Source organism: Periplaneta americana, chromosome 8 (genome assembly GCF_040183065.1).
Source record: "Periplaneta americana isolate PAMFEO1 chromosome 8, P.americana_PAMFEO1_priV1, whole genome shotgun sequence".
Taxonomy (NCBI): Eukaryota; Metazoa; Arthropoda; class Insecta; order Blattodea; family Blattidae; genus Periplaneta; species Periplaneta americana.
Window position 1 is genome coordinate 134,530,573 of NC_091124.1, and position 27,475 is coordinate 134,558,047.

At 35.6% G+C, this 27,475-nt stretch overlaps 1 protein-coding gene across 6 annotated transcripts in view; it reads left to right on the forward strand.

Annotated features, from left to right (window-relative positions):
- The window catches only part of Sras (Ras converting CAAX endopeptidase Sras), a 168,787-nt gene that overhangs the window by 38,137 nt on the left and 103,175 nt on the right, over window positions 1-27,475 (forward strand). For 4 of the 6 annotated variants that reach the window (XM_069833671.1, XM_069833670.1, XM_069833668.1 and 1 more), the window contains exons 3-4: window positions 13,892-14,030; window positions 21,063-21,119. In XM_069833671.1, the coding sequence (XP_069689772.1) occupies window positions 13,892-14,030; window positions 21,063-21,119 (196 nt within the window). The remainder of the gene's footprint in view (window positions 1-13,891; window positions 14,031-21,062; window positions 21,120-27,475) is intronic. The other 2 variants (XM_069833669.1, XM_069833673.1) reach the window with 1 other exon arrangement.

Here is a 27,475-nt window from a genome sequence, read left to right on the forward strand (position 1 = left end):
CAGTGAAACTTCCCAATAGTGGACACCGCCAGGGAAATATTAAATGTCCGTTATTGAGAAGTGTCCATTATTTAGAAAATTGTTAGTATGTAGTATATTAAAATTTCTCATACATATGCAACACTATATTTTTACAGTGCAGTATAGTAGTGTCGACAATGAGATTGTTTACAGTATTCATCCAGAGAGAAATCCCAAATAAAAATATCTTATTTGCTCTAGCACGGCAGAACCATTCATATGTTAAATTGTCAATGCCACGCTCTTTTTTGTTCTCATTTGCATTCTCAGTGTATGATTTTAAAATAACATCATTGCTTTTCAAAATTTCACTAACCTGAGTTTTTCCCACATTAAACTTTGTGGCCAGCTCATGAACACTTAATTTCTCCTTCTCACTATGCTTTACAATATCCACTTTCTCTTTTAGTGACAAACGTTTACGTTTTTGTGACATTTTTAATGTGACTGTACTTCTGGATACTCAGCTTGACAAACTAAGAAGTACTTTCTTACTGCTCACGTACAGTATCACAACTAACAACTGTGCTGCTTACCTTCAATAAAGTACAAGATCGTTCAAATGCACGATAATAATTGTTGCAAAGAATTCCGTTTAATTTACAACCGTCATTTTCTTTTTTTCTTTCACGCTGTCCGTTTTATTTGGAAGTTTTAATTGTTGGGAAATACATTTCAGTGTCCGCGTCCGTTATTGAAAATGTCCGCTGTTTGGAAGAATTTTATCATAAGGGACAATGTTATTTTGCAGGGGAATTTTAAAATGTTCGCTATTGAGAGGAGTCCGCTATTGGGAAGTGTCCGTTAAGGGAAGTTTCACTGTATTTATGCTCAAGTGTGACTTCTGTTACATGTTAAAATTAGGTTGTATTGTTGACAAGTTGACAACCGCTTACCTCAAGCAGAAATACATGCTAGAATAAAGTTACCTAAATAAATCAGGAAATGAATTAGGCATAATGTTGTTTAGGTTACACTGTAATTGTAAGTATATCCTAATAAACAAAGGAAAAAGTGTGCAATAAAAACAACTCATTCTACCCTGATTATTCATTCTTCAATACTTAATCGTTACTGGAATGTTATGTATAATAGTAAAATTTGTCAAATAATAATCAAGATATTTACATATAAGCCTACAAAATATGTTGATTCTATTTGATTCTGTATTATTGGAATGCCACGTAAAATGCTAGGGCTACTAATATCCAAACAGTATACAACATATTAGCTGTCCGATTAGCAGTTAATATAATTGTTGGATATTCATTATTAACATTACTAGGTAATACAGGCCCATTTTAAATTATCGTTATTAAGAATATTAATTGTTTGCAGATGCTTTAAAACAGCCAGCGAAGTGTAAATTGACCTGTGGTCAAGCTTATATTTATTAAATTCTCAGATTTCATAATTTTACGGATTTTCAACTATGATAATCAGATTACTTGTATGAGTCCAATAACATAAGAATAAAATGGATTTAAGTAGGCCTACAATACGTGAATATTTAAACAAGAAAATATATTCAGTTCATTTGCCTGTGGTGCGATTTTGTAGGGTACCTATGTTACTTTCCATAACTGAATATACACCTTTTTTTCTCACGCCAGCATACTGTACCTTTTTTGTAAAAAAAATCGTGGTTGATTTTCTTGCACTGCAAAGCTCATCTGTTTTCTCACTTAATTCGATTATTAATTTTCTTTCTCCGAATAATTGATTGTTCAGACTCACTAACTACTCCTGTCACATTTCGCAGCTGTCAGCTGATGTATTGATGTTATTAATTGGTTATTTTACGACGTTTTGTCAACTACTATGGTTATCTAGCATCCGAACTAGATGAAAGTGATAATGTCCGCAAAATGAGTCCAGGGTCTAGTGCCGAAAGTTAGGCCTACCCAGCATTAGCTCTTATTGGACTGAGGGAAACTCCCGGAAAAACCTCAACCAGGTAACTTGTCCCAACTTGAACCCGGGCCCGCTCGTTACACAGTCAAGCATGCTAACCGTTACTCCACAGCGGTGGACGATGTATTGATTTCACTGACCTTGGAATTAGCCCTTGAAGACACGCTTTCTTTAGGTGGCTTCCGTCTGGCAGCACGTGGTTTTTTCAAATATATAGAATAGGAAGGAAATACAGTGGGAACAGCTCCTTCTCTCAGTCTCGTGGTATGGCCCGTGTAATCCATGTCTTCGGGACGGAAATGTTGAGAGCACATTCCCGAAGCTGTAGTCGGTTGCCAATTTTCACTGTTGATTGTCTTTACCCATGCTTCTTGTATGTATTCCTTCTTCAAAATTCTATAACGAACATATATACCATAAATAATTGATTGAATGGCGATCTTACTCGTGTTAATTGTGTAAGTATGTGCGGCTTGCAGCTGTTTCGGTGTTTCTTCACACCATCCTCAGAGCCTACTAGATCTCGGCATCATCTCGAACTTCGCTGCCTGTTGTGTGGGTGCGTTCGATTGTTGAAAAGTGTTGAAATGTGGTGTCAAATAGTGTGTGTGTTCTGAAATTGATCTGTGTGTTAAGAATTTGATCAGGGTGTGTTTTAGTGTGTCTGTATATTTCATATTGTTCTAGCGTGTTGAGTTTTTGGTTTTTGGGTCGAGATGACGCCGAGATCTAGTAGGCTCTGAGGATGGTGTGAAGAAACACCGAAACAGCTGTAAGCCTCACATACTTCCACAATTAACACGAGTAAGATCGCCATTCAATCAATTATTTATATTCAAGTGTTAAAAGTAGTGTACGAAATATTCAACATGGATATATAAAATATTTGAAATATTCAACTGATAAGTAAAGGTAATTCATTAGATACATTAAATATAGGTATATAATGTTCCAGCATGCAGATACTTTTGGCTTAGAACTACTTACGACAATATTGAAACGTCTTATTTCCCTTGTTTCTTTCTGTTAGAGTAAAAAAAATTATACTCGAATACCACGCAGATATTCTTGATTTTAAAAAATATTAATAATCCAGACTCCAATTAGGTTTACATCTTAAATATAAAAAAGGAAACCAGTAAATAATATCTGTTCACATGAACTAGCATAGTGAAGCAATATGGCTGCATCAAAACAGCACTCACTCACCTTCATGAGAGCCAAAGATGTTACATAGAGCACTGCCGATGTATTCTCTACATATCTGTGGGCAAAACACAGGAATTTTACTTGAAACAAGTAAAAAGATATGTTTGGAAGTAAATCCCAAAAAGGCAAAGTATATGATTATGTCTCGTGACCAGAATATTGTACGAAATCGAAATATAAAAATTGGAAATGTATCCTTAGAAGAGGTGGAAAAGTTCAAATTTAATATCTTGGAGCAACAGTAACAAGTATAAATGACACTTGGGAGGAAATTAAACGCAGAATAAATATGGGAAATGCCTCTTATTATTTGGCTGAGAAGCTTTTGTCATCCAGTCTGCTGTCCAAAAAGCTGGAAGTTAGAATTTATAAAGCAGTTATACTACCTGTTGTTCTGTATAGTTGTAAAACTTGGACTCTCACTTTGAGAGAGGAACAGAGGTTAAGGGCATTTGACAATAAGGTGTTTTTTTAAATATTTGGGGCTAAGAGGGATGAAATTACAGGAGAATGGAGAAAGTTACACAACGCAGAACTGCATGAATTTTATTCTTCACTTGACATAATTAGGAACATTAAATCCAGACGTTTGAGAAGGGCAGGGCATGTAGCACGTATGGGCGAATCCAGAAATCCATATAGAGTCTTAGTTGGGAGGCCGAAGGGAATAAGACTTTTGGGGAGACCGAGACATAGATGGGAGGATAATATTAAACTGGATTTAAGGGAGGTGGGATATGATGGTAAAGACTGGATGAATCTTGCTCAGGATAGGGACCGAAGGTGGGCTTATGTGAGGGTAGCAATGAACCTGCGGGTTTCTTAAAAGCCATAAGTAAATAAGTGTGTGTGTATATATCTATACCTACATACATATTCCTATATATTATATAAATGTATTGTTATTTCTTTACAATTGCCTTACTATGTTGAGGTACAAATGTATTTATGTATTTACTTGGCTTGTAGTCAAGTCATATGTACTGTAAACAGAAGAAAAATTGAGTGCCAACACTAATTTCGCACTGAAACAAGGGTAAAAGTGTACTGTGAAAGTGGTAGCCAGTGGAGAGGTGTAGGCAGGTGTGATCATTCCATCGAAGTGGAAGACTGCAGGGAGGAGCAGGATATATATGTCATTTCCGTGCGTTTCCTTACTCATCTCAGAGAAAAGTCGAGTTTTCGTAAGGTCGAATCAGTGACATTAGGTTAGGTTAGTTTAGGTTTTTGGTATGCCTTGCATATACTCACAATTATTGTCTAAGAATGTCACTACCCCACCCAAACTCCTCTCTCCTTTGCTGTCCCGTACTGTCTTTGATGGGGAGTCCTTGCTATCAACATTCCTTTGGTAATGCTATTGTAGAAATTTACCAATTTATTAATTTTATGTCAGCATTGAACAATTAATATTGCTTATCTCGGTACGAATGCTAGTATAGTTGGATGCATCTATTGTTGTGGAAAGCATAAAATTTGTTCACGGTGGTGTCCATGGTGAAGTCCTTGGTTAATTCCTTTCAAAGCAAAGAATTGCTAGGCTACCTAATTGCTCGTTTGTCATTGGGTTACAGAGGTATGTTTTTATTTTCCGCATACACGAAAATGAATGTTCACACGAAGCACTAGAAGATGGAATTGTCAGTGCAATAACAGCTAGTTTGTATACTTCATGAAAAGAGCTAATTGAAATTCTTCTAAAATTTTCACAAATTCTGCTAATGTTTTTATCGCACTTGCACTTCTAGATTCATAGTGACTTATTGTCTTGGGAAGAAATTTCAGTTCTACTTGAAGGCTTTCTGTATCACAATGATAATGTTCGGCAAATGGCTTTAGAATTTCATGTGCTAAGAAAGATGGAGTTTCTGGGTGTAAAGTGCTTATGAGTCATTCCACGTCAAATCGCACAGCAATAAAACACAACCTTCTCGGAAATGGTCGAATTTTTTTTCATGAATTCCAGACATCAAATAAGGAGACCCGTATTGTTTTATTTTCACAATTATTAATTATTTGTGTACTTATGACTATTTGAAATTACGCAAATTATGTGCGCACTGTTACATAAACTCACTTGGAACTCTGTGTCTACATATAATTGAGATTTGCGGTTTGGCGCATTTGAAAGACTAAATACAACACTTTTTATTACTTTAGGCCTATCACAAATAAATTTAAAATTTGGCCTATTTTTTTCATCATTTCTTTTTCAAAAGCAAAATTACTATATTAAATAGCCAAGTTAAAAATCTGAAAAAAAAAAATATAGACTTGTTCGCTGATGTATTATCTGTAAACTACTGCATTTATAAATGTGAGATCGGCACCCATACATTTGTAACAATTTATTTTCCGGATGCATCCATGCGCTTGCGATGCCCAGCTAATAAAATGCTTGCAGCCATAGGGTAGAAGGCTGCCCGGGGAAAGTTTTACGAAATTCCCCGTTGCATCTGATGTCACCATACTAATCATCAAATGATTAATACCTTAAGGAACAGTAAATATCTTATCTAAAGTTATTTTATTATTGTCAGCTCAGCTAAGAGGGGCAGCCCTTCACAGTGATGTATGTTTATACTATAATATAGCCATGTGTTTGATGATAGCAAGGCTGGGTAAGGCAGTAAACAGATGGCAGGAGACAAAATATAGAAGAGAAAAATAATCAGTTTGGGTTTGAATTTCATGGAGTGATGTGACTTCTATACAACATGAGTGATGGTAAAGATCGCGTAACATATAACAAGTGTTTAAATCCATTTACCTTCCTAATCACGCTTTTAAAAAGAAAAGTACACTAAGACGCATAAGTCGCGACTTATTGATAAAGCTCAATTTAAAGGAGTCATTGAATGTGCAAATATGTGATTCGTTCATGAAAATCAATCAATTTCCGGTTAGGTCAGGTGAAATTATATGTGAAGCCGGTAGTTCTTCTAATATTAATAAACATGAATCAAATGAAAGTGCAGACAGAGAAAGTGATTATCCCAGTTCTTCTTCTAGCAGTTCTATGGGTACAGTGCTAGAAATTACTAATATTGAGGAATTAAACAAGAATTTGATGTCAATAGAATCCCCTATCAAGAAAAGAAAGCTACAACAAAAACGATATCCCTGTGAAAAGTTTAAAAAAGTAAAAGGCTCCCTAGCGTGTAAAGTTTTTCATGTAGAAGATGCATCGTCATCCCTTCAAAAGTCAGCCATATTTTATTTTTGATGGAATGCAAAGAAATGTACAACTGAAAATTACCTAGTTATTGCAGACTTTTCTGAAAATTATTCATTTGTAATACAAGATTCAATACAAGGTGTGCATTGGAACATATGCCAAGCCACAATACATCCTTTCGTAGTATATTTCAAAGGAGATACAGAAATTCGTCACAAAAGTATTGTCATCTAGAAACCATGAAACATGACACCGATCCCTTTCACTTTTTTCAATCCAAAGCAATCAATTTCTTAAAGAAAGAATTCAACGATATGAAAAAAAATCATCTACTTTTCCAATGGATCAAGTTCACAAAATAAATAAATAGATAAATAAATGCTTACATGAAGACAATTATGGAATTAGTGCTGAATGACACTTCTTTGCAACGTCACATGGTAAAGGTCCATGTGATGGCATTGGAGAAACTGTTAAAAGACTTGCCACGAGAGCAAGATTCTATAACAACACCAAAAAAAAAAAAAAACTGTTTGATTGGTCACAAAAAATATTTCTACCGTATCATTTATATTTTGTCCATTGAATAAGCACAAAAACCACACTGAAAAATTCGCAGGCCAGATACAATCTAAAACCAATAACTGGTACATTAAAATTACATTCTTTCATTCCGTTGTCAAAAACTGAAGATTTAGTAAAACAGTTTTCCTTTCAAGAAAGAAGGTAGGCGAATGAAAATTTAAAGTGTAGTGTGAATGAAAACAAACGTTTAAAAAGCATAATGTACAAATATTTGAAGCTATCATAATAAGTAAATTAGCAGTGTTTCCTCGAGTGACTTGATCCGTACTGGGTGTAATCTTGCAACGTTCAGTCGATCATCCAGCGCCGATAAACCTTCCAGCGCGCTCAGTGCTTCCCTTCCACTGCTGCTGCACCGACCACTACACATTGCGTCGTAAGTAATTAAATTTCCATGAAACTATTGGAGATCCCATTCTGATTTTTTCTGGAATTATTAAGAATACTTCAGTGCACCTAGTAGGAATTTTTTTAGATTTTTAGTAGGGCTATTTCACATTGATATATAACTTTTAAAAATTGAATTATAAAAAAATATTTGTAATAATTATATTAAAATTAGTTAGTAAATATTTAATAAAAGACAGTACTTTAAGCTTTTAAATGCATTTTTCAAAAACTTTTTAACATCAATATCGTCAGAAATATGACGCTTTAAATGTTGCATTGTGCGATATTTTTAACGAATTTTAACATGTAATATTTTAAAAACATGTGGACTTAGGAGGAAATAAAAATACACTTGTTGGTTTATTAGACCCATAGAGTTGGTAAAAAAAAATATAAACGCAAACAGAAATATGAAGATCAAAATTTGTATAATTTTGTGCGATTTGACGTGGAATGACTCTTATTCCACTAAGGATAGAGCTATCTATGGTAAATCTTCTGTTCAGTTCTGAAATTACTCTATCAATTATTATCAAATGCTGACAGACCATTTACTAGGACCTAAAACCTAAACTGCACTTATTACAATACTTACTAGAATATGTGTTATTTAGAGCACTTCACTTTTTCAATGAAACACAAAATGGGTAATATGAGAAAACTACTACCACATATTATGGAACATAATCAGAACTGAAACTACAAATTTTTAAACATATATCGCAAACAACAGTCACGACTTGACTGAAACGAACTAGCTACTAATGTACTGTAAAACAGTCACTCCTGGGCATTATTTTCAAACTATGCCAACCATACTTCTACTGATATGAATAAACACATTTTCATACTTGATAAATCTGAATCATCGCAGGAGTTCTTCAGTAGCCAGTCATAGCGAAGTTACTGCGCATGAAGCAACTCACACCACAGCAACCAAATTTGAAACTACATGTTATGGTGAGAGGTTTCGAGACTCGATCACATGACCATAATAAAATGTTCTTCAATTTTGAAAGTTTGTCTGAAATATGATGTAAGCTGTTTCGTAAGGCAAGTTCAAAGCAGGGTCATTAAAGTGAGAAGGAAGTTCTTTATCAATCTCTTGAATAGATTCTGAATAATGTAATAAAATGAGCAGAGTCTAAACTTCCTAAACGGATCGTGAAAGGATACAAAGTCTCGTTATATTTTGCAAGAGCTATGTGTTTTTTTTTTTTAAGCAAAGAAGTCAGGTCATAAAAATAAAATGGTACAGGAACTGTTTTGCTTTATTTCAGTCCACTGAAAAGCTGTCAATAAATTCATAAAAAGAGGGAAGAATGCGAAAACTATTTCTATGTATTGTTCTTCAGATAAAAATTGTTGAGGTCAACTTTCTAAACTGAAACCTTGAAAGGGATGCTCAATTAAGGCCTCTAAATCTTGGACAAAAGGACCTATTTTCTAACTCTGAAGGTGTTATGACAGTATACTGTAGGTTTTTTTCTATTACAGCTGTCATTCAGACTTCAGTGGTATGTTAATTTTATGTTTGAGATCTTTTATCTCTTAAATCAAGGGAGCCGCATTCTTTAGAAAATTCAGGTAGTTATTTGTAAAGGGAATTTCAGTTTCCTTGTTTGTTTACTTCTCTCTTCAGTTGTATTGATAATTAAAATACAAAATGCTTATAACAAAGCAGTAATAATAATAACAATAACAATAATAATAATAATAATGATACATCCATATTATTGTTATAACTTATAGGCCTAAATTAATCACAAGTATGCTATTTTATAAATAGCTGATTTTAGAGCAAAGTAGCTAGATTTTAATACAAACGTAGCTGGAAGGATAATATCGATGATGATGGTAGAACCACAGTCTAGTACATACAGTCACGAAGCTTGAGATGATTTTTTGCATTTCTCGCGATACAATGCTCCAAGTGGTTAGCAACTGAGAGTACTAAGAACAATAGACTGTGCGATAGTAGCAATCCTAGTGGCTAGCAACTGAAGTTCAACTGTCATTGGATGTATATTCCCTACGTATTGAGCTTCATGACTACATGTACTAGACTGTGATAGAATGTTAAATGAAATCTAGATGCTTGTGTGATAAGTTCTATACCAAGCTATTCTGCCATTAATTGTATGCACTATTAAAGCAGAAGCATGAATTTGTTGAATCATTAATAAATGCATGGTTTGGAAAATAATAAACAGTAGGTTACTGTTAGTACTTTGCACAAGGTTAATTAAATTTGAATGTTTTAAAAGATTTTTTTTAGAGTGGGCAGGAGAATTTTTGGTTGGGTGGGTGCCCTTCCTTGCCCACTTCTAGCGCTGTCACTGGTGTGATATTTTCTTTTACAATACCAACTCTTGTTTTTCCTTGCTTCAGTAACAATTTACATAATTCATTACTATTATTATTGCATCAATATCTACTGTATGTACAGTAATAAAATAATAATAATAATTATTATTATTATTATTATTATTATTTATTATATTTTTTGCATTCAACACCAGTCATATTATTTTTGTTAATTATTACATTTAGGGGTAGGCTAGCAAAAAAGATTGAATACTATTGTCCTAGGGTATGTATGAATAGTTGATGCTATGAATGGCAGGCTGTCGTTCTGCATGACAATACCACACATGATACAACAAACATAGGACTTTCTGCAAGATTTTCACTGGAAAGTGTTGAAAATTCTACCATATAGTCTACCCCATATGCAATACCGATAGTAAATACAGAATTTTCTGAAATTATTGCATAGGAATGTATTAGAACATCAGAATTTGGATTTGGATGAAAACAACTTTCATCTCTGTTTTTCGGAGCATTGTGTCATGTGTAAAACATTCTGGAATAAGGTGAATGCAGCAACAAGAACATATTTTCTACATGTTCAAGATGAACAAAAAATTGTAAGATGTGACAAATATCACGTTTGTCAAGAAGACTATATTAGTGCACTGCACCTGTAAGGCTGCGGCTACAGTGGAAGTGTCGAGCAGTGCGTTACCGCTTTCGAAAAATTGAGAAGTGGGGAGGAAAGAGCATTGGTGTAGCCACGGAGCGCAGAGTTTGTGAGCATAGCGGCAGCACTGCATGGAGATGAGATCATGGCAGTATTTGCTTTTAGGCAATTCTTATTTAAAAAGAATAGCTCGAAATAGGAAAGGAAGAGAGTTTTATATTCATCCAATTAATAAGAGATGTGAAACTTTGGAGAATTTCATCGTTTGTAGCTGACAATTGTTTTTACTTCCCTCAAATCAGGGCTGTTTTGATTGAATGGGATCTTCTAGAAGGAAAGATTTCCTATAGTCCTACCAGAAAGGATGACGTCCTTCACAAACATCGTCGGGTACAATATAGCGGTTCAAGAGCTTCAGAACCACTTCATATCTTTGGAAGCGTCTTGAGTTTCTTTCGAAATGTATGTTTTAAGTTCTACCACTTATATTTGCCACGTCTTCCGAAATAAAATTCAATAATTAATATTTAGTGAATTAGTGATTATTAATCTTCTTCTTCCCTTCCCAAATGGCCTGTTATGATCTCACAGTTGAATTTTCAATCCAGCGCTTCTTTGGACGACCGAGAGATCTCTTCCCGTTCAGACGATAGTGGAGCATGACTTTTGGGATTCTATCTCTACACATGCGATGCAGATGATTTATCCAGTTGTTCTGATAATGTTTTACGTGATTAATTACATGTTCTAGTTGTAATTCTTCCATTACATCTTCATTGCATTTGTGATCCCATTTCGTATATCCTGCTGTATATCTCATAAATTTCATTTCATTAACTGTTATTCTCCTTTCGCCTTTCTTCCTCAATGTCCATGCCTCACTGCCGTAACAAAGTACAGGTCTCGCCAAGGTCTTGTAAAGGCGAATTCGAGTATGCCTTTGTACTAGGGAAGGTTTCATAATGGTGTTAATTATTCCCATTTTTTTAGTGTATTTAGAAATTTTCTGTGAAATGTCTATTTCATCAAAAAAAGATATTGTGTATCCGAGATATGTAAAATAATTTCTCATTTCTAATATTTTTGAATCTAAACATATTTTGCTAGGCACAGGGTATTTTCCACAGAAGGCCATAATTATTAATATAGTCTAATATTAAGTCTTTCTTTCTTTATTTCTTTCTTTACCTGAGTTTAGGTAAATTTATATGACCCATGCCACATGGGCCTTACAGGGCTGCGACCTGTCGGGAGAGGAATTAATCTATTGGATCACATACATACTTTTTTGACCACAGGTAAGGAATGGAGGGCTTCCAGGATGAGGGATCAGCTCAATCCCAGGGCCACCTCTGATACAACTCAAACATTTAAGACATTACACAGCATTCACTCACACGTATGAAAGGATTAAGGGAAGGATCGCCATCCATGGCCGGACTTTCAAGAGGTACAATCCCAGCATTTGCCTGGAAATAACTGAGGAAACCGTGAAAAAACTGTTAGGATTGCCGCACCTTGGGATTGACCCTCCCAAATGCAAGGCCAGCCCTCTACCACGCCACTAGTAATATTAAGTCTATTACATTAAAATGAAGAAGGATTTAAAGTAAATTTCTAACATTAATCATTCTTGTAGGTTTATAGCCATAGGGGCATAATTGCGATCGCTGGCATTTTCCTTCAGGGTAGGAAAATCTACAATAATTGTAAAGACAAGAGAAACATGCGAGGTAATCTAGAATGAACTGATTATAGAATTTATGCCATAACCAAATACAGAAAAATTAAATAAAGTGGTCAGTGAAGCTAACTGCTTCATAGCACTCTACGAAAAGCAAGGTCAGATAAAGGATCCTGATAATTCCAATTCCAACTATTTGAATTTACACAGTACTACACTGTGTTGCTGGCGTAGACAAACAATTGTAACCATTTATTTGGTGGCAAGAGGTAAACAGAGTGATGGAGGCATTGTCACAACTTCCACACTTCTCAATTTGTTGGAAACCAACAAGTTTAATGTGTCTAGTGATAAAGAACTATGGAACTCAGACGTAAAGGTATCGCTGGTATGGAGATGAAGCCTTATCTGATGAGGCCATATTTAGTGAAAGGACTAATGCCTAAAAGGAAAAGATTTAATCAACATTTAGCCTATCTAGTGTTCGAAAAATATTGTGTGGAATGTGCTTCCGGAATATTGCGTGCTAAGTGGCAATTCCTGAATAGAAATAGCCTATTGACACAAATGTAAAGAGCCAGCACATATTATCTCCTATAATTTGAGAAAAAGATTTTGTGAGAAACAATGATCTGCATTGTCATGAAATGTCTCCACAAATGCCAGGAATTGATGGTGTACAAACTCATTAGAACTCGGATCGCAGGAATAACTTTTGCAATGAATTTGTTAGGCAAATAAGAGATAACTTCACTGATTATTTCAATCAGTCGTAGACGTTAATATAGGATTCTAGTTTGTACTTAATAAATTGTGCTTTTTCATAACAAAGTGTCAACATTTTTACATGGGATTGTAAATAATTATTTCCGATCTGATAGTTTTAATTGTACCGGTATTTCTTGCATTAGCGATGGTTAATTGTAACAACAGAAACATTTAAATGGTACCTTTATTTAAGAGTTGGAATTTGATTAATATTGTATGCAGTACTGAGTGTTTATCCCGACAGTATTTTTTATTTTATTTTATTGGGTTATTTTACGACGCTGTATCAACAACTAGGTTATTTAACGTCTGAATGATATGAAGGTGATAATGCCGGTGAAATGAGTCCGGGGTCCAGCACCGAAAGTTACCCAGCATTTGCTCGTATTGGGTTGAGGGAAAACCCCGGAAAAAACCTCAACCAGGTAACTTGCCCCGACCGAGATTCGAACCCGGGCCACCTGGTTTTGCAGCCAGACGTGCTGACCGTTACTCCACAGGTGTGGACCCGACAGTATTTCGAGAACAAAGTATAATGGTGGTGGTGGTGATGATGATGATGATATGATGAGGATAATAATAATATTAATAATAATAATTATTATTATTATTAGTATTATAATGTGATAACATGGCATATTATAAAGATATTATTTAAGTTCAATAAAAAGTCTGTCTATATATTCCTCGTCATGGAGAGGTTTTTAAAGTTCTTCTCCCTGACATTCCATAGGAATTTTCGGGTTTTCACTTCTTAAATGATAACTTCTTTCTCATTTCTTGGCAATTCATAACTTGCAATTGTGAGCAGCGCCGCTAAAATCTCAAACAAGAGTGAGCGGCCAGCAGCACGTAGCATTGTCCTTGAATCAACTTTCCCTCCAAAATGCCATTTCGCTCACACTATGGACACCTGCATTTGCTAACATGGGTTTGTGATTCATCCACTCCGCCACTCAACGCATCTCACCGCTTACCACTTGCACTGTGGCCGATGCCTGTTATGTTACATTGGTAAAGAATGTAACAAGAAGTATATGTATAAGCGTGATTTGTGTGTGTGTGTGTGTGTGCGTGTGTGTGTGTGTGTGCGTGCGTGTGCATGTGTGTCATAATAGATTTTCTAATAATTTTTCTCTCTAATTCTTGTCTCTTTCAGGCCACGTTATGGCAATTGTTGGGGCTGAGGTTGCATGGCCTGCTTCCTGCAATAGTTATTCCAATGTTTCTCACAATGGTATTATTTCTGGGTCCTCTTAGCATGCAAGGGTTCAGTGGACTCTGGAAATTGTATGCTGGTAAGTCCATTGTCATATATCAGCAGAAGGGATTGGGTAGCTGTTTGTACGAGTATACTTTACATATTTTCCAATTACGAGGGGGATCCAGGAAATAACGATCGTTTTGTTGTAACAATTAAAAAAAATTTATTTATTTGAAAAAACAAAGTCTGTTACATAACTGAAGCTTCCTTTACTTCTCTACATAATCACCACCTACATTTAAACATTTGTCGTATCTGTTCACTAGCTTTAGAATTCCTGTGTTATACTCCTCTGCCGCCAGTTCATTAAGCCAGGTGTTCACTGTCTTCTTCAACTCTTCATCACTTCCAAAACGCGTGCTACCCAGAAAGTCTTTCAGCTTAGTGAAAAGGTGAAAATCGCTAGGAGCAAGGTCTGGACTATAGGGCGGATGATCAAAGATTTCCCAACCGAATTGATCCAGCAATTCTCGAGTTGAAGCAGCAGTGTGCAGGCGGGCGTTGTCGTGAAGAAGCACAACTCCTCTCGAAAGCATTCCTCGCCTCTTGTTTTGGATGACTCACCGTAGTTTTTGTAAAGTCTCACAATAACGAGTTGCATTGATCGTAGTTCCTTTTGGCATGAAATCCAGCAAAAGAACACCTTTACGATCCCAAAAGACAGTAGCCATGACTTTTTGTGTTGAGAGAGTCTGTTTGAATTTTCTCGGTTTCTTGGGTGATGAGGGATGATGCCACTGACGTGATTGGCGCTTGGTCTCTGGAGTGTTGTGAGACACCCAGGTCTCATCACCAGTCACAATTTGATCAAGAAAGGCGTCTCCATCTGTGTGATATCGCATCAAGAATGTCAATGCTGAGGCCATTCTCTGAGTTTTGTGTTGGTCACTCAGTTGCCGTGGAACCCATCGTGCACAGATTTTGTGGTAGCCAAGATGTTTCAACACAATTTCACCAAGCAAAGAACGAGAAATGTCAGGAAAGGCAATATGCAATTCGTCGAGTAATGTGCGCCTGTCTTGCAAGATTCTGTCATTCACTTTAGTCTTCAGGTCTTCTGTGATGAGTGATGGGCTTCCGGGTCGAGTTTCATCGTGGACATTTGTTCGCCCATTGTTGAACATTTCGCACCATTTTCTCACATTTCTTTCATTCATTACAGTATCACCATACACTTATTTCAATTGTCGGTAAATTTCTGCAGGTTTCAAATGTCGGGCATTGAAAAATCGAATCACACTCCTCACCTCACAGTCGGCGGGATTATCAATCACGTCGTTCATTTTGAAGTAACACAAAATGCACAATGGCGACTTGTTGCGACCAGTACTCACAACATTATGAGAACACATGTTAAGGAAGCCAGTTGACCTTCAAACAAGGAAGGGGAGTCAGCTGCGTGGTGGGTATACGCGAACGGTCGTTATTTCCTGGATCCCCCTCATATGTACGAAAATATTCAATTTGTAAGTTCAAAACTAATACAGCCGTTTAAAATCTCCAAAGCTGCACTTCAACTGCTCGCAGCTGTGGTAGCAGCTTCAATCATGCAGCCCACAAGATAGTTGCAAAATAATCTGTTGGAAGATTACTCATCATTACCACTAATTGTTATTACATTATTAAAGATAAAAATTATGTACATTAATGTTAGTTGTGAGACCAGAAGGGAAAAGACCTTTGGGGAGGCCGAGACGTAGATGGGAGGATAATATTAAAATATATTTGAGGGAGGTGGGATATGATGAGAGAGACTGGATTAATCTTGTACAGGATAGGGACCGATGGCGGGGTTATGTGAGGGCGGCAATGAACCTGCAGGTTCCTTAAAAGCCATTTCTAAGTAAGTAATGTTAGTTCTGGCGAGCAAGAGAGGTCATGAACAATTAGTAATCAGTCTCTCTTCAAACATCTTATTTACGCCTATTACAGATTTGTTGCAGGATATGTGCGGCCTAATTGAATTGAATAATCAGTCTGTTTGTGTATGTTCTCCAACAACTGATTCTGTATCACTGTAATGTAAGTGATTTCTCTTCGATATTGAAGAGCAGAATTGTGAAATAAATATGCTTTAAGGGATGGAGACAGATGAAATTTTTGTCATTTTCAGTAAAAAAAAAATCGCATTTTCGTTTTCTTGTGAAAAATGAATTAGCAATCTCTTATTTATATGTTGAACAAGTTCCAATGCTCTGCAGCACTTGAAAGCATAAAAATTACGCAATATACAGGACCTCTGCAACAAACTCTGGGGATCGATAGATCTTGCAATGAAGATTACTTTTCTTAAAAAAAAACCATGTTCTCTGATGCCTCATGTAGGAGCTATGTGACATCGAAAAAAATAAAAAGACAGATTTTAGTGATGTTTACAGTTAATTATGAAATGAATTATTCATTCGTTTCTTCAAGTACCCTTGCGGACAGGTTACAAGTGTCCTGTCATTTTGCTGCCCACTTTGAATGAAGTGCTCTTCGGAACATGCTTCTGCTGTTCATGGAGGATGTACCCTTCATAGTGTGAGGGGACATGTGATAAAACATAATGTTCCAACGCACTTCAGCCTGATTGTATGAGCACATCTGAACAACATCTGCAGGAAGCAATGGATAGGGAGAGCCGGATCTGTTGCGTGGCCAGCATGATCACCCGACTTCACGCCCTTAATCTGTTTTTTTTCTTTTGGGACATGTGAAGTAATACACCACTCGAATTGAAACCAGAGAGTAACTGACTATGCGAGTATTAGCTGCTTTTGATCAAATTGGACACAAGCCAATAGCCGATAGTCACTTGCTTCTGAAGAACTTTACAATAACATTATATTTATTTGTGATAATTTCAATATCATATCAAACTCAGTTATCTATTTAGAAAAATCCATCAATGATATGTCTGCTGCTATTGACATGGTTCAGAATGTATCTGAAATAATTAATACTGCTGCCGATGGAACTATTCCTGACAGTGTGAAACAAAAACTTAAAAATGTACTTCATAAAAACCCTGGCTATTCTGAAATATGCGACATCAAAGGTACTATAACTTCCAATAAGATAGATGAAATGAGGTCATTAAATAACAATGATTTAATGTATTATAAATATGCCCCTGTAACGTCATGTTATGTAGGGAAAACATTCTCTCAGTTTAAACTAATTTTATGTGACGTTCATAAATGATTTGCCTTTCATAACCTCAGAATGTATGTTTTCATTCACTGCAACAGGATAGGTTTCGATAAATGAATTATTTGTATATATTGTGTAAAATGTAAATATTGTTAATTTATATATTAATTTTTGTTATTATAATTGTGTCTCTCATGTAACATAGGAAGAACATTTTCTTAGAACAAATTTTTTACTGACTGTTATGGTAAAAGATATGAAAAACTTTGATGTTCTCAAGTTAGCCAAGTCTGACCATTATGATTGTCGAGGGCAAATCAGTGCTGTGAGAAATGGAACAGCGATCAGGTGAAGATAAGTGTAAATGTGTATGTGTCATCTGCATTTCAAGAATGTAATCTTGCTTGATTAATGCCTGTGCTGTTGTCTTCTTCTCAACAAATGACCATACCGTGACAAATAAATGAAACCCAGGTAGTGGTTAACATTTCAAATGAAAATCAAGAGGTACATAGCTTTACGGGTGTGATCACCTGTCGAATGATGCATAGCTTTACTGTACTGCATATCTTTGTATAGATCTACATGTGGGTAGTCAGAGAAATGAAACAAAGAGAACAAAAGGAATACAAGAAGAAAAAAGGGAATAAAAGAGCAAGTGAAAGACAAGGAAAATAAGGGGAACAAGGAGAATGATGATAGTACAAGGGGACTACAAGGAGAACGAGGATAAGACATGTAAAACTAGGGGAATTCAAGGAGAATGATGGGAATAGAAGGAGAAGAAGGCTAAAAGAACATGGAAAAGACAAGGAGAAGACAAAGATAATAAGGGGAATATAATGAGAACAAGAAAAAGATAAGGAGGATGGGGGAATAATAATAATAATAATAATAATAATAATAATATTATTATTATTATTTATTTATTTATTTATTCTGGCAGACCTAAGGCCAGCTAAGGCCAGTAGCCCTTCTCTTCCGCCCAGCCAGACTCTAATTCTAATTGAATACAATTGGTTACATAGTTATTACATTAATATCTATACCATAAAACAACATGAAAGTAAATAATGAAAGTTGGATAAGTAATGTCAGTGTGACAATAATAAACATTGGTAAGAAATGGTGTTGATAATAATAATGAGATAATTTAAATATTTATTCTGTGATATATATATATATATATATATATATATATATATATATATAACCATTAAACATTGAGAAACCTGAAAGAGCTATTATTGTTAACAAGAATTGTTAGAAAAATATTTCATTAGTCTATTCTTAAATTGGTTTGATGTCTGACAGTCCCTGACATTACTCGGTAGGGAATTCCAAAGCCGAGGAACAGCCACAGTGAAAGAAGATGAATATGAGGATGTTCGGTGGGAGGGAATGGATAATACAGAGGAGTGTTGTGATCGTGTGTCTAGGTTATGATGGGTGGATAAATTTTGAAAACGAGACGCAAGATAGACAGGACTGGAGAAATGCAGTATATGAAAGAGAAGGGAAAGACAGTGGATTTTCCTACAATCTTCTAGACTGAGCCAGGACAACATTTCGAGGGATAGTGTTACGTGATCAGCCCGGCGAATATTGCAGACGAATACAAGGAGAACAAGGGAAAGACGAGAAAGGGTTAATACAAGGAAATTAAGGGGAATAAAATAAGAGAAGGCGAACTACAAGAACAAGGAGAATAGAAGGAGAACACGGGGAATAGACGGAAAAGATGGAAGGCAAGAAGAATAAAGGGAAGACAGAGAGGAGAAGAAGAAATACAAGGAGAATAGTGGGATGTTGAGAACAAGAGTATTACAAGAACAAGGAGGGAAGGTCATAGAGAACAAGGGGAATACGAGGATAATGGGAGTACAACGGGAACAAGAGATTACGAGAGTAAGGAGCACTAAGGAATACAAACAGAACAAAGGGAATACAAGGAGATCACGGAAAATACAAGGAGAAGACAAAGATAATATAGAATAATAAGAGGAATATAAGGGAGAATACATGGACAACAAGGGTAATACAAGGAGTACAAGGGAATATGGGAATAACAAACAATATAAGGAGAACAAAAGGAATCATACAGGGAGCACAAGAAGAGGGTAAAGAAAACAGGAGGGAGAACAGAGGGGATAAGAATAGGAGCAAGACAAGGACAGTGGGAATATATGAGGAAGACAAGGGGCATACTAGTATATGGTTAACATACATGATTGTGATACGAGTGGGTCCGGGTTCAAATCCTGGTTAGGACAAGTTAACTGATTTAAGTTTTTCCGGGATTTTTCCTCAACTCATTATGAGCAAATGCTGGGTAACTTTCGGTGCTGGACCCTGGACTCTTTTCACTGGCATTATCTTCTTAATCTCACTCAGATGCTAGATAATCACAGCAGTTGGTAAAGTATCGTAAAATAACCAATTAAAAAGGTGTATAATTTGGATGAGGAAAATGTCTCTCTTGAAAAACTTTGTTACATGTACTTAAAAGCTTTGTTGTGTACAGTTTTCATTATTATAGCTTCATTTTAGCACTTATCAGCTAAATGTTGACCCTTGACATCCACATATATTATGCCATTTGCGAAGAAAATTCCTTAATAGCCAGTGCAATTATTTCCTTGTTGCTTGTTTTGCTGCAGTTGTTCCAGAGTGTAGGGATTTGTACTGTACACTTCATCTATAATACTCCCCCAGAGTTAAAAAAATGACATAATATTAGAACCAGAGATCGAGATAACAAAAAAATTTCCCTGTATTAATCTGTCAAAGAAGATATCTCGTCCTGCATGTTGCTGTCCTGACTTCACATTACGTGTTTTGCACTGTGTACACTACTGGCAAGATCAAGGCCTGAGTTAACAAGTTAACACAGGATAAACATAAGACAATTGAATTCATACAGTCCCTATGGAAGAGAATTACATTTTAAATTTTTTCCTGGATTTGGCAGTTGGTACGAGTATATTGTTTGTGTAATTGGCGTGTATGTTTTTAGGTTTATTGTTTAACAGCGATGTTTACATTTGTCACTAATTCTGTTCGACAAGTGCAAGGATTTTCAGATTATTTTTCAAAGTCCGTAGACTGACTGAAAGTATAGGGATAATACTTCTATGACATTGTATGACACTTAGGAAGAACGTCATGTTTGGTATAGGAAAACCTAGACCATTTGCCATGCAAATTTACCTGCAAGTTGGCAGATAATTTATTTAATTTAATGCCCAGACACTTCGTACATGACATTTATCTACGAACTTCCCCATATAAATCACCTATTGTCTTATAATGACAAGTTTGTAAGATAAATTAAATAAATAAGTTGACACATAACAAATGAATAAGCAGAAGTCTTGGCCACCTCGATCCAGAGACTTAATTCCTTGTAATTTTTACTGTTGTAGAGTATTAAAGGCAAAAAAAAAAAGAAAACACACACACACACACACACACACACACACACTGTGGCGCTATAGTTCTTGTAGAACATTGGCATCCTACATATGTCCTTGCAGGTACTTCTGTCCTCTTCTTGTCTTCTCCATCTCTTTACTCCCATCCTTTCCAGATCACTCTCCACCTCATCAATCCATCTTGCATGCGATCTTCCTCTAAATCTTCTTCCTCCTGGTTTACCATCCAGTACTTTTCTTGGTATGCTTTCATCAGGCATCCTGTATACATGCCCCAACGACTTTGAACTCTACGTATATCTTGATTGACATTACTAAGTCCATTTCGTTATAGAGTTCGTAAATTTCTTTGTTTGTTCTTGTCCACTTCCCTCTGTCGTTTACTGCCCAAAAATTCTTCTCAGGACTTCTCTTAAAGGCAAAATGCACAGGATATTCTACGTACTCTAAAGAGCTGCAGAAAAAGTAATAAGACTAATAAGCTATTTCCTTCACAGGCATTAAAAATGTGTGGATATCTGGGGTCAACATTTTCAACATCATCTTTGAGGCTGGTAAGTGTTTTCAATTAAAATGATGTAGGCCTATTTCATTATTATTTCTAATGCAATAACAAATTATTAGTGACAGTTATCCACAAAATTTTAACCAAAATATTTTCGACAATATTCTGGTACATTTTTCCCTTAATCTTATTGATTTTTCTATGCATTATAATTAATTGTATTGTTATAAATTATAAATTTTCCTAAAAATTTTCTGCTTATTAAATCTTATTTCTTTTGCTAAATTTTACAATTAATTATTGTACTTATGTAGCCTAATTGTAAATATCCCTGAAAATTTTTCCTCTTTTTTAGCTTATTGGTTTTGCTGAATTTTATAATTGTACTGATATAATTATAAACCTTACCTAAAAGTGTTTCCTCTTATTGAGCATTAATTCTTTTAAGCATATTGATTTTGCTAGGTCGTATAATACTGATATAATATTACAGATTTTTCTTAAAATTTCCTTTTTACCAACACTTTTTTAGGTTATTGATTTTGCAAATTCTTATTGTACTGATAAAATTACAATTCTCCCTGTTCCCCTTACTGAACATTTAGATAATTTAATAATATAAGATTTCATATAGCAACACTGTAAAAAGAATCTTGGGTTATTAATGCACAGAGATCTAAATTGGAATAGTCAAGTATCTCACATCTATAAGAAAGTATTTTCATTGCTCCATTCTTTAAATCATTTGCAAAATTGTCTGCCTCTTTCCATAAAAAGAACTATTGTTCAATCACTAGTGTGGCTCCATTTTGATTACTGCGATTTTCTCTTGACAAATATAATTGTCAATTTAACTGAAAGACTACAACATGTTCATAATGTGTGTGTTTGCTTCTTCTGCAGTACTTGTAGATTTGACCATATAATGCCATCTTTTGAAACTCTTTTATAGGTGCATCTGATGGAGTGAAGAACAGCACATTCTTTATCTGTTCTATTTAAAATATTACCCACATCTACTCCAAAAATCTGATGACTCTATCTGATTACCTTACAACATTGCGGAATCAACATCAGGCTTTATTATCCATTCCTTGCCACCGTAGCTCTTTCTGTTCATCCTCTTTCACCATGTCAGTTTGTTCTTACCTCGTCATGTCAGGAATTGCCGAATAGTTAATCGATTTAAATTAAAAATCACATACACTTTCACATGGAATTGATTTGTGTTAGCGGATTTTTTGTAGATTATTCTGTGTGTTTATATAAATCAGTGGTCATCAGCACTCACTGAAATGGATATTGAGTAAGGAGTGTATCAGAATATGCACGATGTGGTGGTGCAGAAGAGAGGGAGGAAACTTCGTTGACTGATGCAGGCAATCATTGGAGGATAGTCTGTAGCAGTGATGTGCAGTCAACCCAAGCATGGCTTGGGCAGCACTGATTGATTATAAGAATCACGATATCTACGTAAATCCATTATTAAACTTTCTGTTTATTTAATCATAAAGTCCTGTAAAGTTTCTAAATACGTTTCGTTAATTGTAAGTCGCGTGATGGGGCATATACAATGCACATACTGCGGTCCCGAGCTGGCAGCAACGTGCCAGCGCCAGCAATGCTGAATACAGATTAGCATGGAAGTTGCCATGACAACCCATGTCATCATAACTTCTAACCAATGAGGGACGCCTCATGAGACTGTAGTAAATGCATATACCCCAAGCAGCCGGTAGCCTGCCTGGGCTGGCTGTGTGCGCGAAGTCGAATGAGTGTAAAACGTACTGTTTCTCTCACGTTTGTTTGTACCAGTACTTTGTAGTTACATTGTGTACGTGTATATAAGTGCAATAAAAAGTTTTTATTATGTCTGGTGATAATAATAATTTAATTCAGCAACGAAAGCTAAATACAGTAATTTAACTAAAGCAATATGGGATCATGATGTTGCTATTGCACATATTCATGGTTTTAACGCACTCTTAACTTTTGGAACTGTGCATATTGAAACTGAGCTAAGTAACCAAACACAACAAAGTATTATTCTACATAATGAAAAGGTAACACGCAATAGAGACATTCTGCTGAAAAGACTTATAAACGCCATTTGTTTACTTGCAAAACTGGAACTTTCATTTAGAGGAAACGGTAATTCGAAGATGTCCAACAACTGCGGTAATTATTTAGAACTTTTGGACTACACTGCCCAGTACGACCCTCTTCTAAAAAATCATTTGGAGACATCTGCAGTACCGGTATTCAAAGATGTATCAAATCGTATTCAAAATGAATCTGTTGCCAGTGCACTTAATAAGGAAATTAAACAGCAATTACAGAAATCTGATTTTTTTTGCCATATTAGCTGATGAGACAACTGACGTCTTGAATAAATCACAATTTTCTCTCGTTTATCGATATATGATTGAAGGAAGGGTGGTAGAGCGGTTTATGTGCCTCCATGATGTAAGTGAGAACAAAACAGCGGCAGCACATTCTGATCTTATTTTTAAGACATATTCAAGACTTTTCAAACTGCAGTAAGAAACTTGTCACACAGAGCTACGGTGGAAGTGCAGTGATGGCCTCTTCATTACATGGGGTCAAGCTAATATTAAGGCACCTTTTCCACAAGCTCTCTTTGTTCACTGCTATGCACACTGTTTAAATTTAGCACTGTCCCGAAGTGCTTCAAGTATTCCTGAATGCCATATAGGCTATCTTTTGCTACTCTTTCTGGGCTTGCAGCATTTTTTTTTTCAAATCATCAAAGCGCACAAAATTTCTTGATGAATTTCTGGGTCGAGAATTGTGACTTTCATTGTTTTTCCTCTGTACTCGGCCGACGATTACCACATGTTTCCCCAACAAGATGGAATAACTCGTCACGACTTACTAATACTTAGAGTGGCCTTTTATAATAGTATTTTTAATTTTAGGCAATAGTTGCAGTAGGCATTGAAACTTACAGCAGAGTCCGTATAGGCCAGTTTCTATCTGATGCTTTTCCAATTCACTGCGGGCTAAAGCAGGGAGATGCACTATCACCTTTACTTTTTAACTTCGCTCTAGAATATGCCATTAGGAAAGTTCAGGATAACACAGAGGGTTTGGAATTGAACGGGTTACATCAGCTTCTTGTCTATGCGGATGATGTGAATATGTTAGGAGAAAATCCACAAACGATTGGGGAAAACGCTGAAATTCTAGTTGAAGCAAGTAAAATGATAGGGTTGGAAGTAAATCCCGAAAAGACTAAGTATATGATTATGTCTCATGACCAGAATATTGTACGAAATGGAAATATAAAAATTGGAGATTTATCCTTCGAAGAAGTGGAAAAATTCAGATATCTTGGAGCAACAGTAACAAATATAAATGACACTCGGGAGGAAATTAAACGCAGAATAAATATGGGAAATGCCTGTTATTATTCGGTTGAGAAGCTTTTGTCATCTAGTCTTCTGTCAAAAAATCTGAAAGTTAGAATTTATAAAACAGTTATATTACCGGTTGTTCTTTATGGTTGTGAAACTTGGACTCTCACTTCGAGAGAGGAACAGAGATTAAGGGTGTTTGAGAATAAGGTTCTTAGGAAAATATTTGGGGCTAAGAGGGATGAAGTTACAGGAGAATGGAGAAAGTTACACAACGCAGACCTGCACTAATTGTATACTTCACCTGACATAGTTAGGAACATAAAATCCAGACGTTTGAGATGGGCAGGACATGTAGCACGTATGGGCGAATCCAGAAATGCATATAGAGTGTTAGTTGGGAGGCCGGAGGGAAAAAGACCTTTGGGGAGGCCGAGACGTAGATGGGAAGATAATATGAAAATGGATTTGAGGGAGGTAGGATATGTTGGTAGAGACTGGATTAATCTTGCTCAGAATAGGGACCAATGGTGGGCTTATGTGAGGGCGGCAATGAACCTCTGGGTTCCTTAAAAGCCAGTAAGTAAGTAAGTAAGTTGCAGTAGGCCTAATCTTATAGATTTTGTAAAAAAAAATCGTACCAAATACCAACGTATTTTTATAATTAGTAATATTATAAGTATTTTAATCAAATATAAATAGTAAGAAGGAAAAGAAAACTTCGACTACGTGGCTGCTTGGGTAATCTGTTGGGCCAACATTGATGAACAAACTTGACAGTGTCGCTGTTTTGATGAGTTATGACTTCCGTTTGATAAGCTGGTGGTAATGAGAGCACTGAATAAGCAATACATATGGAGCTCTTGAGATTGTACCCATAATCAAAGGAACAAAGAAAGCAATCATTTGGACAGGCCTAAAATTTTCCGAAAAAATGTTGTTGTTACAAATGGCTTTATTGGAATTTAATCCTTTACATATCTGGCACCTTATTACATAATAATTACAGCGTAAGAACACAAGTCAGGTAGAAATTAAAACAAATAAGATACAGTTTGGTAGTATTACATATTACCTATTCTAAGTTTACAAATTATAAAATTATTTTAATTACATACAACAGATTTGTTGTCTTTTGCGGAAAAATAAAATGGAACATTTTTTGGAAGGTTATCCAATTCAAAAAATTTACTGCGAAAAATTTTCCTTCCTACATCACTAGTGGTAATGATGAATGACTGTTGTTCAGATTATTTTGTGATTACCTTGTCGACTGCATAATGGAAGCAACTAATGCAGTTATAGGGAGTTAAAGTGCCACTTTAGTAGTAAGATTTTAAATTGGACACACTGTATTACAGAAATAGGATGTGGAAATGCAGTTTTCCATAGCATAGAAGTACTATAGATATAAACAATGTACTGTAATTATTATAATGTACATATTTTCCTAGTATACCAAACAGTTAACAGTACATTGTTCTTTCCAAGTAATATGTAAATCTTCTTAACTAGAGAACATAAGTCTCACCTTTTTAATACCGGTACATTTATATCTGTGTAATGTCCTCCCCCCCCCCCCCCCCCCAGCACATTCCATTAAATCTCAAGTAATACTACATGCTAGTTTTTACATATTTTATTCTAGCAATATTCAGTCTAATACATGATTTGTCTTCCAAATAAGAGGCTTCCATTTTTTCTTACTTTCTAAGATAACATTGAATTTCCGTGTGTTTATATTAATATAATAATGTACACTGGCATTCAAAGTTATATGACCTACGATTTTATGATCATATAAGTGAATTTTCGAATCACGGGATAAGTCAGAACCAAAGATACAAAAAAATGATAAACTTTGAAATAGTTCTGCTAGTTCTCAATAGATGGCATCATTATTGGGACAATTAAAAAAGTGTCGGGAAAATGCTGATGTAGATGAAGCATAAATTATTCTCATAATTGACAATATCAGCTGTTTCCAGCTAACCCCAGTGTTGTTTTATAATTAGAAGAGGGGGATGAAATATTGAATTCTATAATGTATGTATATTTATGTACGATTGGAAACACTGATTATTATCTTCACCATCTATTCATAGAAGTGATAACTAAAAAAACCACACTTACACCAACAAATTATCGATCACTATCGATTTGAAGGTTCAGGTATCTTTGAATGCCAGTGTACTATAAGTATCTCTACTATGGATATTGGCATTTTGTTATTTTTCTGTTATTATTAATGTACCATTAATGGGAATTGCATTGGCTTTCATCATAAAAGGTCTATATCGATTTTGTTCACGAAGTCTATAAAGTCTTCCTTGGAAGTTTTTATCATATCACTTTTTGGGACTGGCCATTTTCCACCTTTTATTGCAGTTTTGTTTTTAAACTTACATCACAAAAAGTTTTGCATCACTTATGAACTAAGACGTGCAATGCACTTGTCACAAAATTGGAAGTGATATGTGAAAATGAAACACATCTGCAATACATATTGTTCATTAAATGGAAAATAGATAATAATGTAAACAAAAACAGAACTTCATTCTCTCACTGTAAACTTGAACAAGTCAGTCCAATGTGTTTAATATTCAGTAGTTCGTCCCCTTGCATTAAGACATGCTTGATCTTTCTTGGCATACTATCCATCAGTTCATTAAACGACTGTCGATCCAAATTGTCCCATTCTTCAATGACTATTCTGCATAGATCTCACCAATTGCGTGGTTGGTCACAGGATATCCAAAAACAACTTGTTTTAAATGATTCCAGACATGCTCAATAGGTATTATTTTAATGTACCGAAGTACATATGATATTTCCATGCAGATATTCTGCGTCATCATACGATGAAAGAGTAATGGAACAGAGAAAAATTCCCTCTGGCACCGGGATTTGAACCCGGGTTTTCAGCTCTACGTTCTGGTGCTTTATCCACTAAGCCACACCGGATACCCATCCCGGTGTCGGACAGAATCGTCTCAGTTTAAGTTCCAACTCTTGGGTTCCCTCTAGT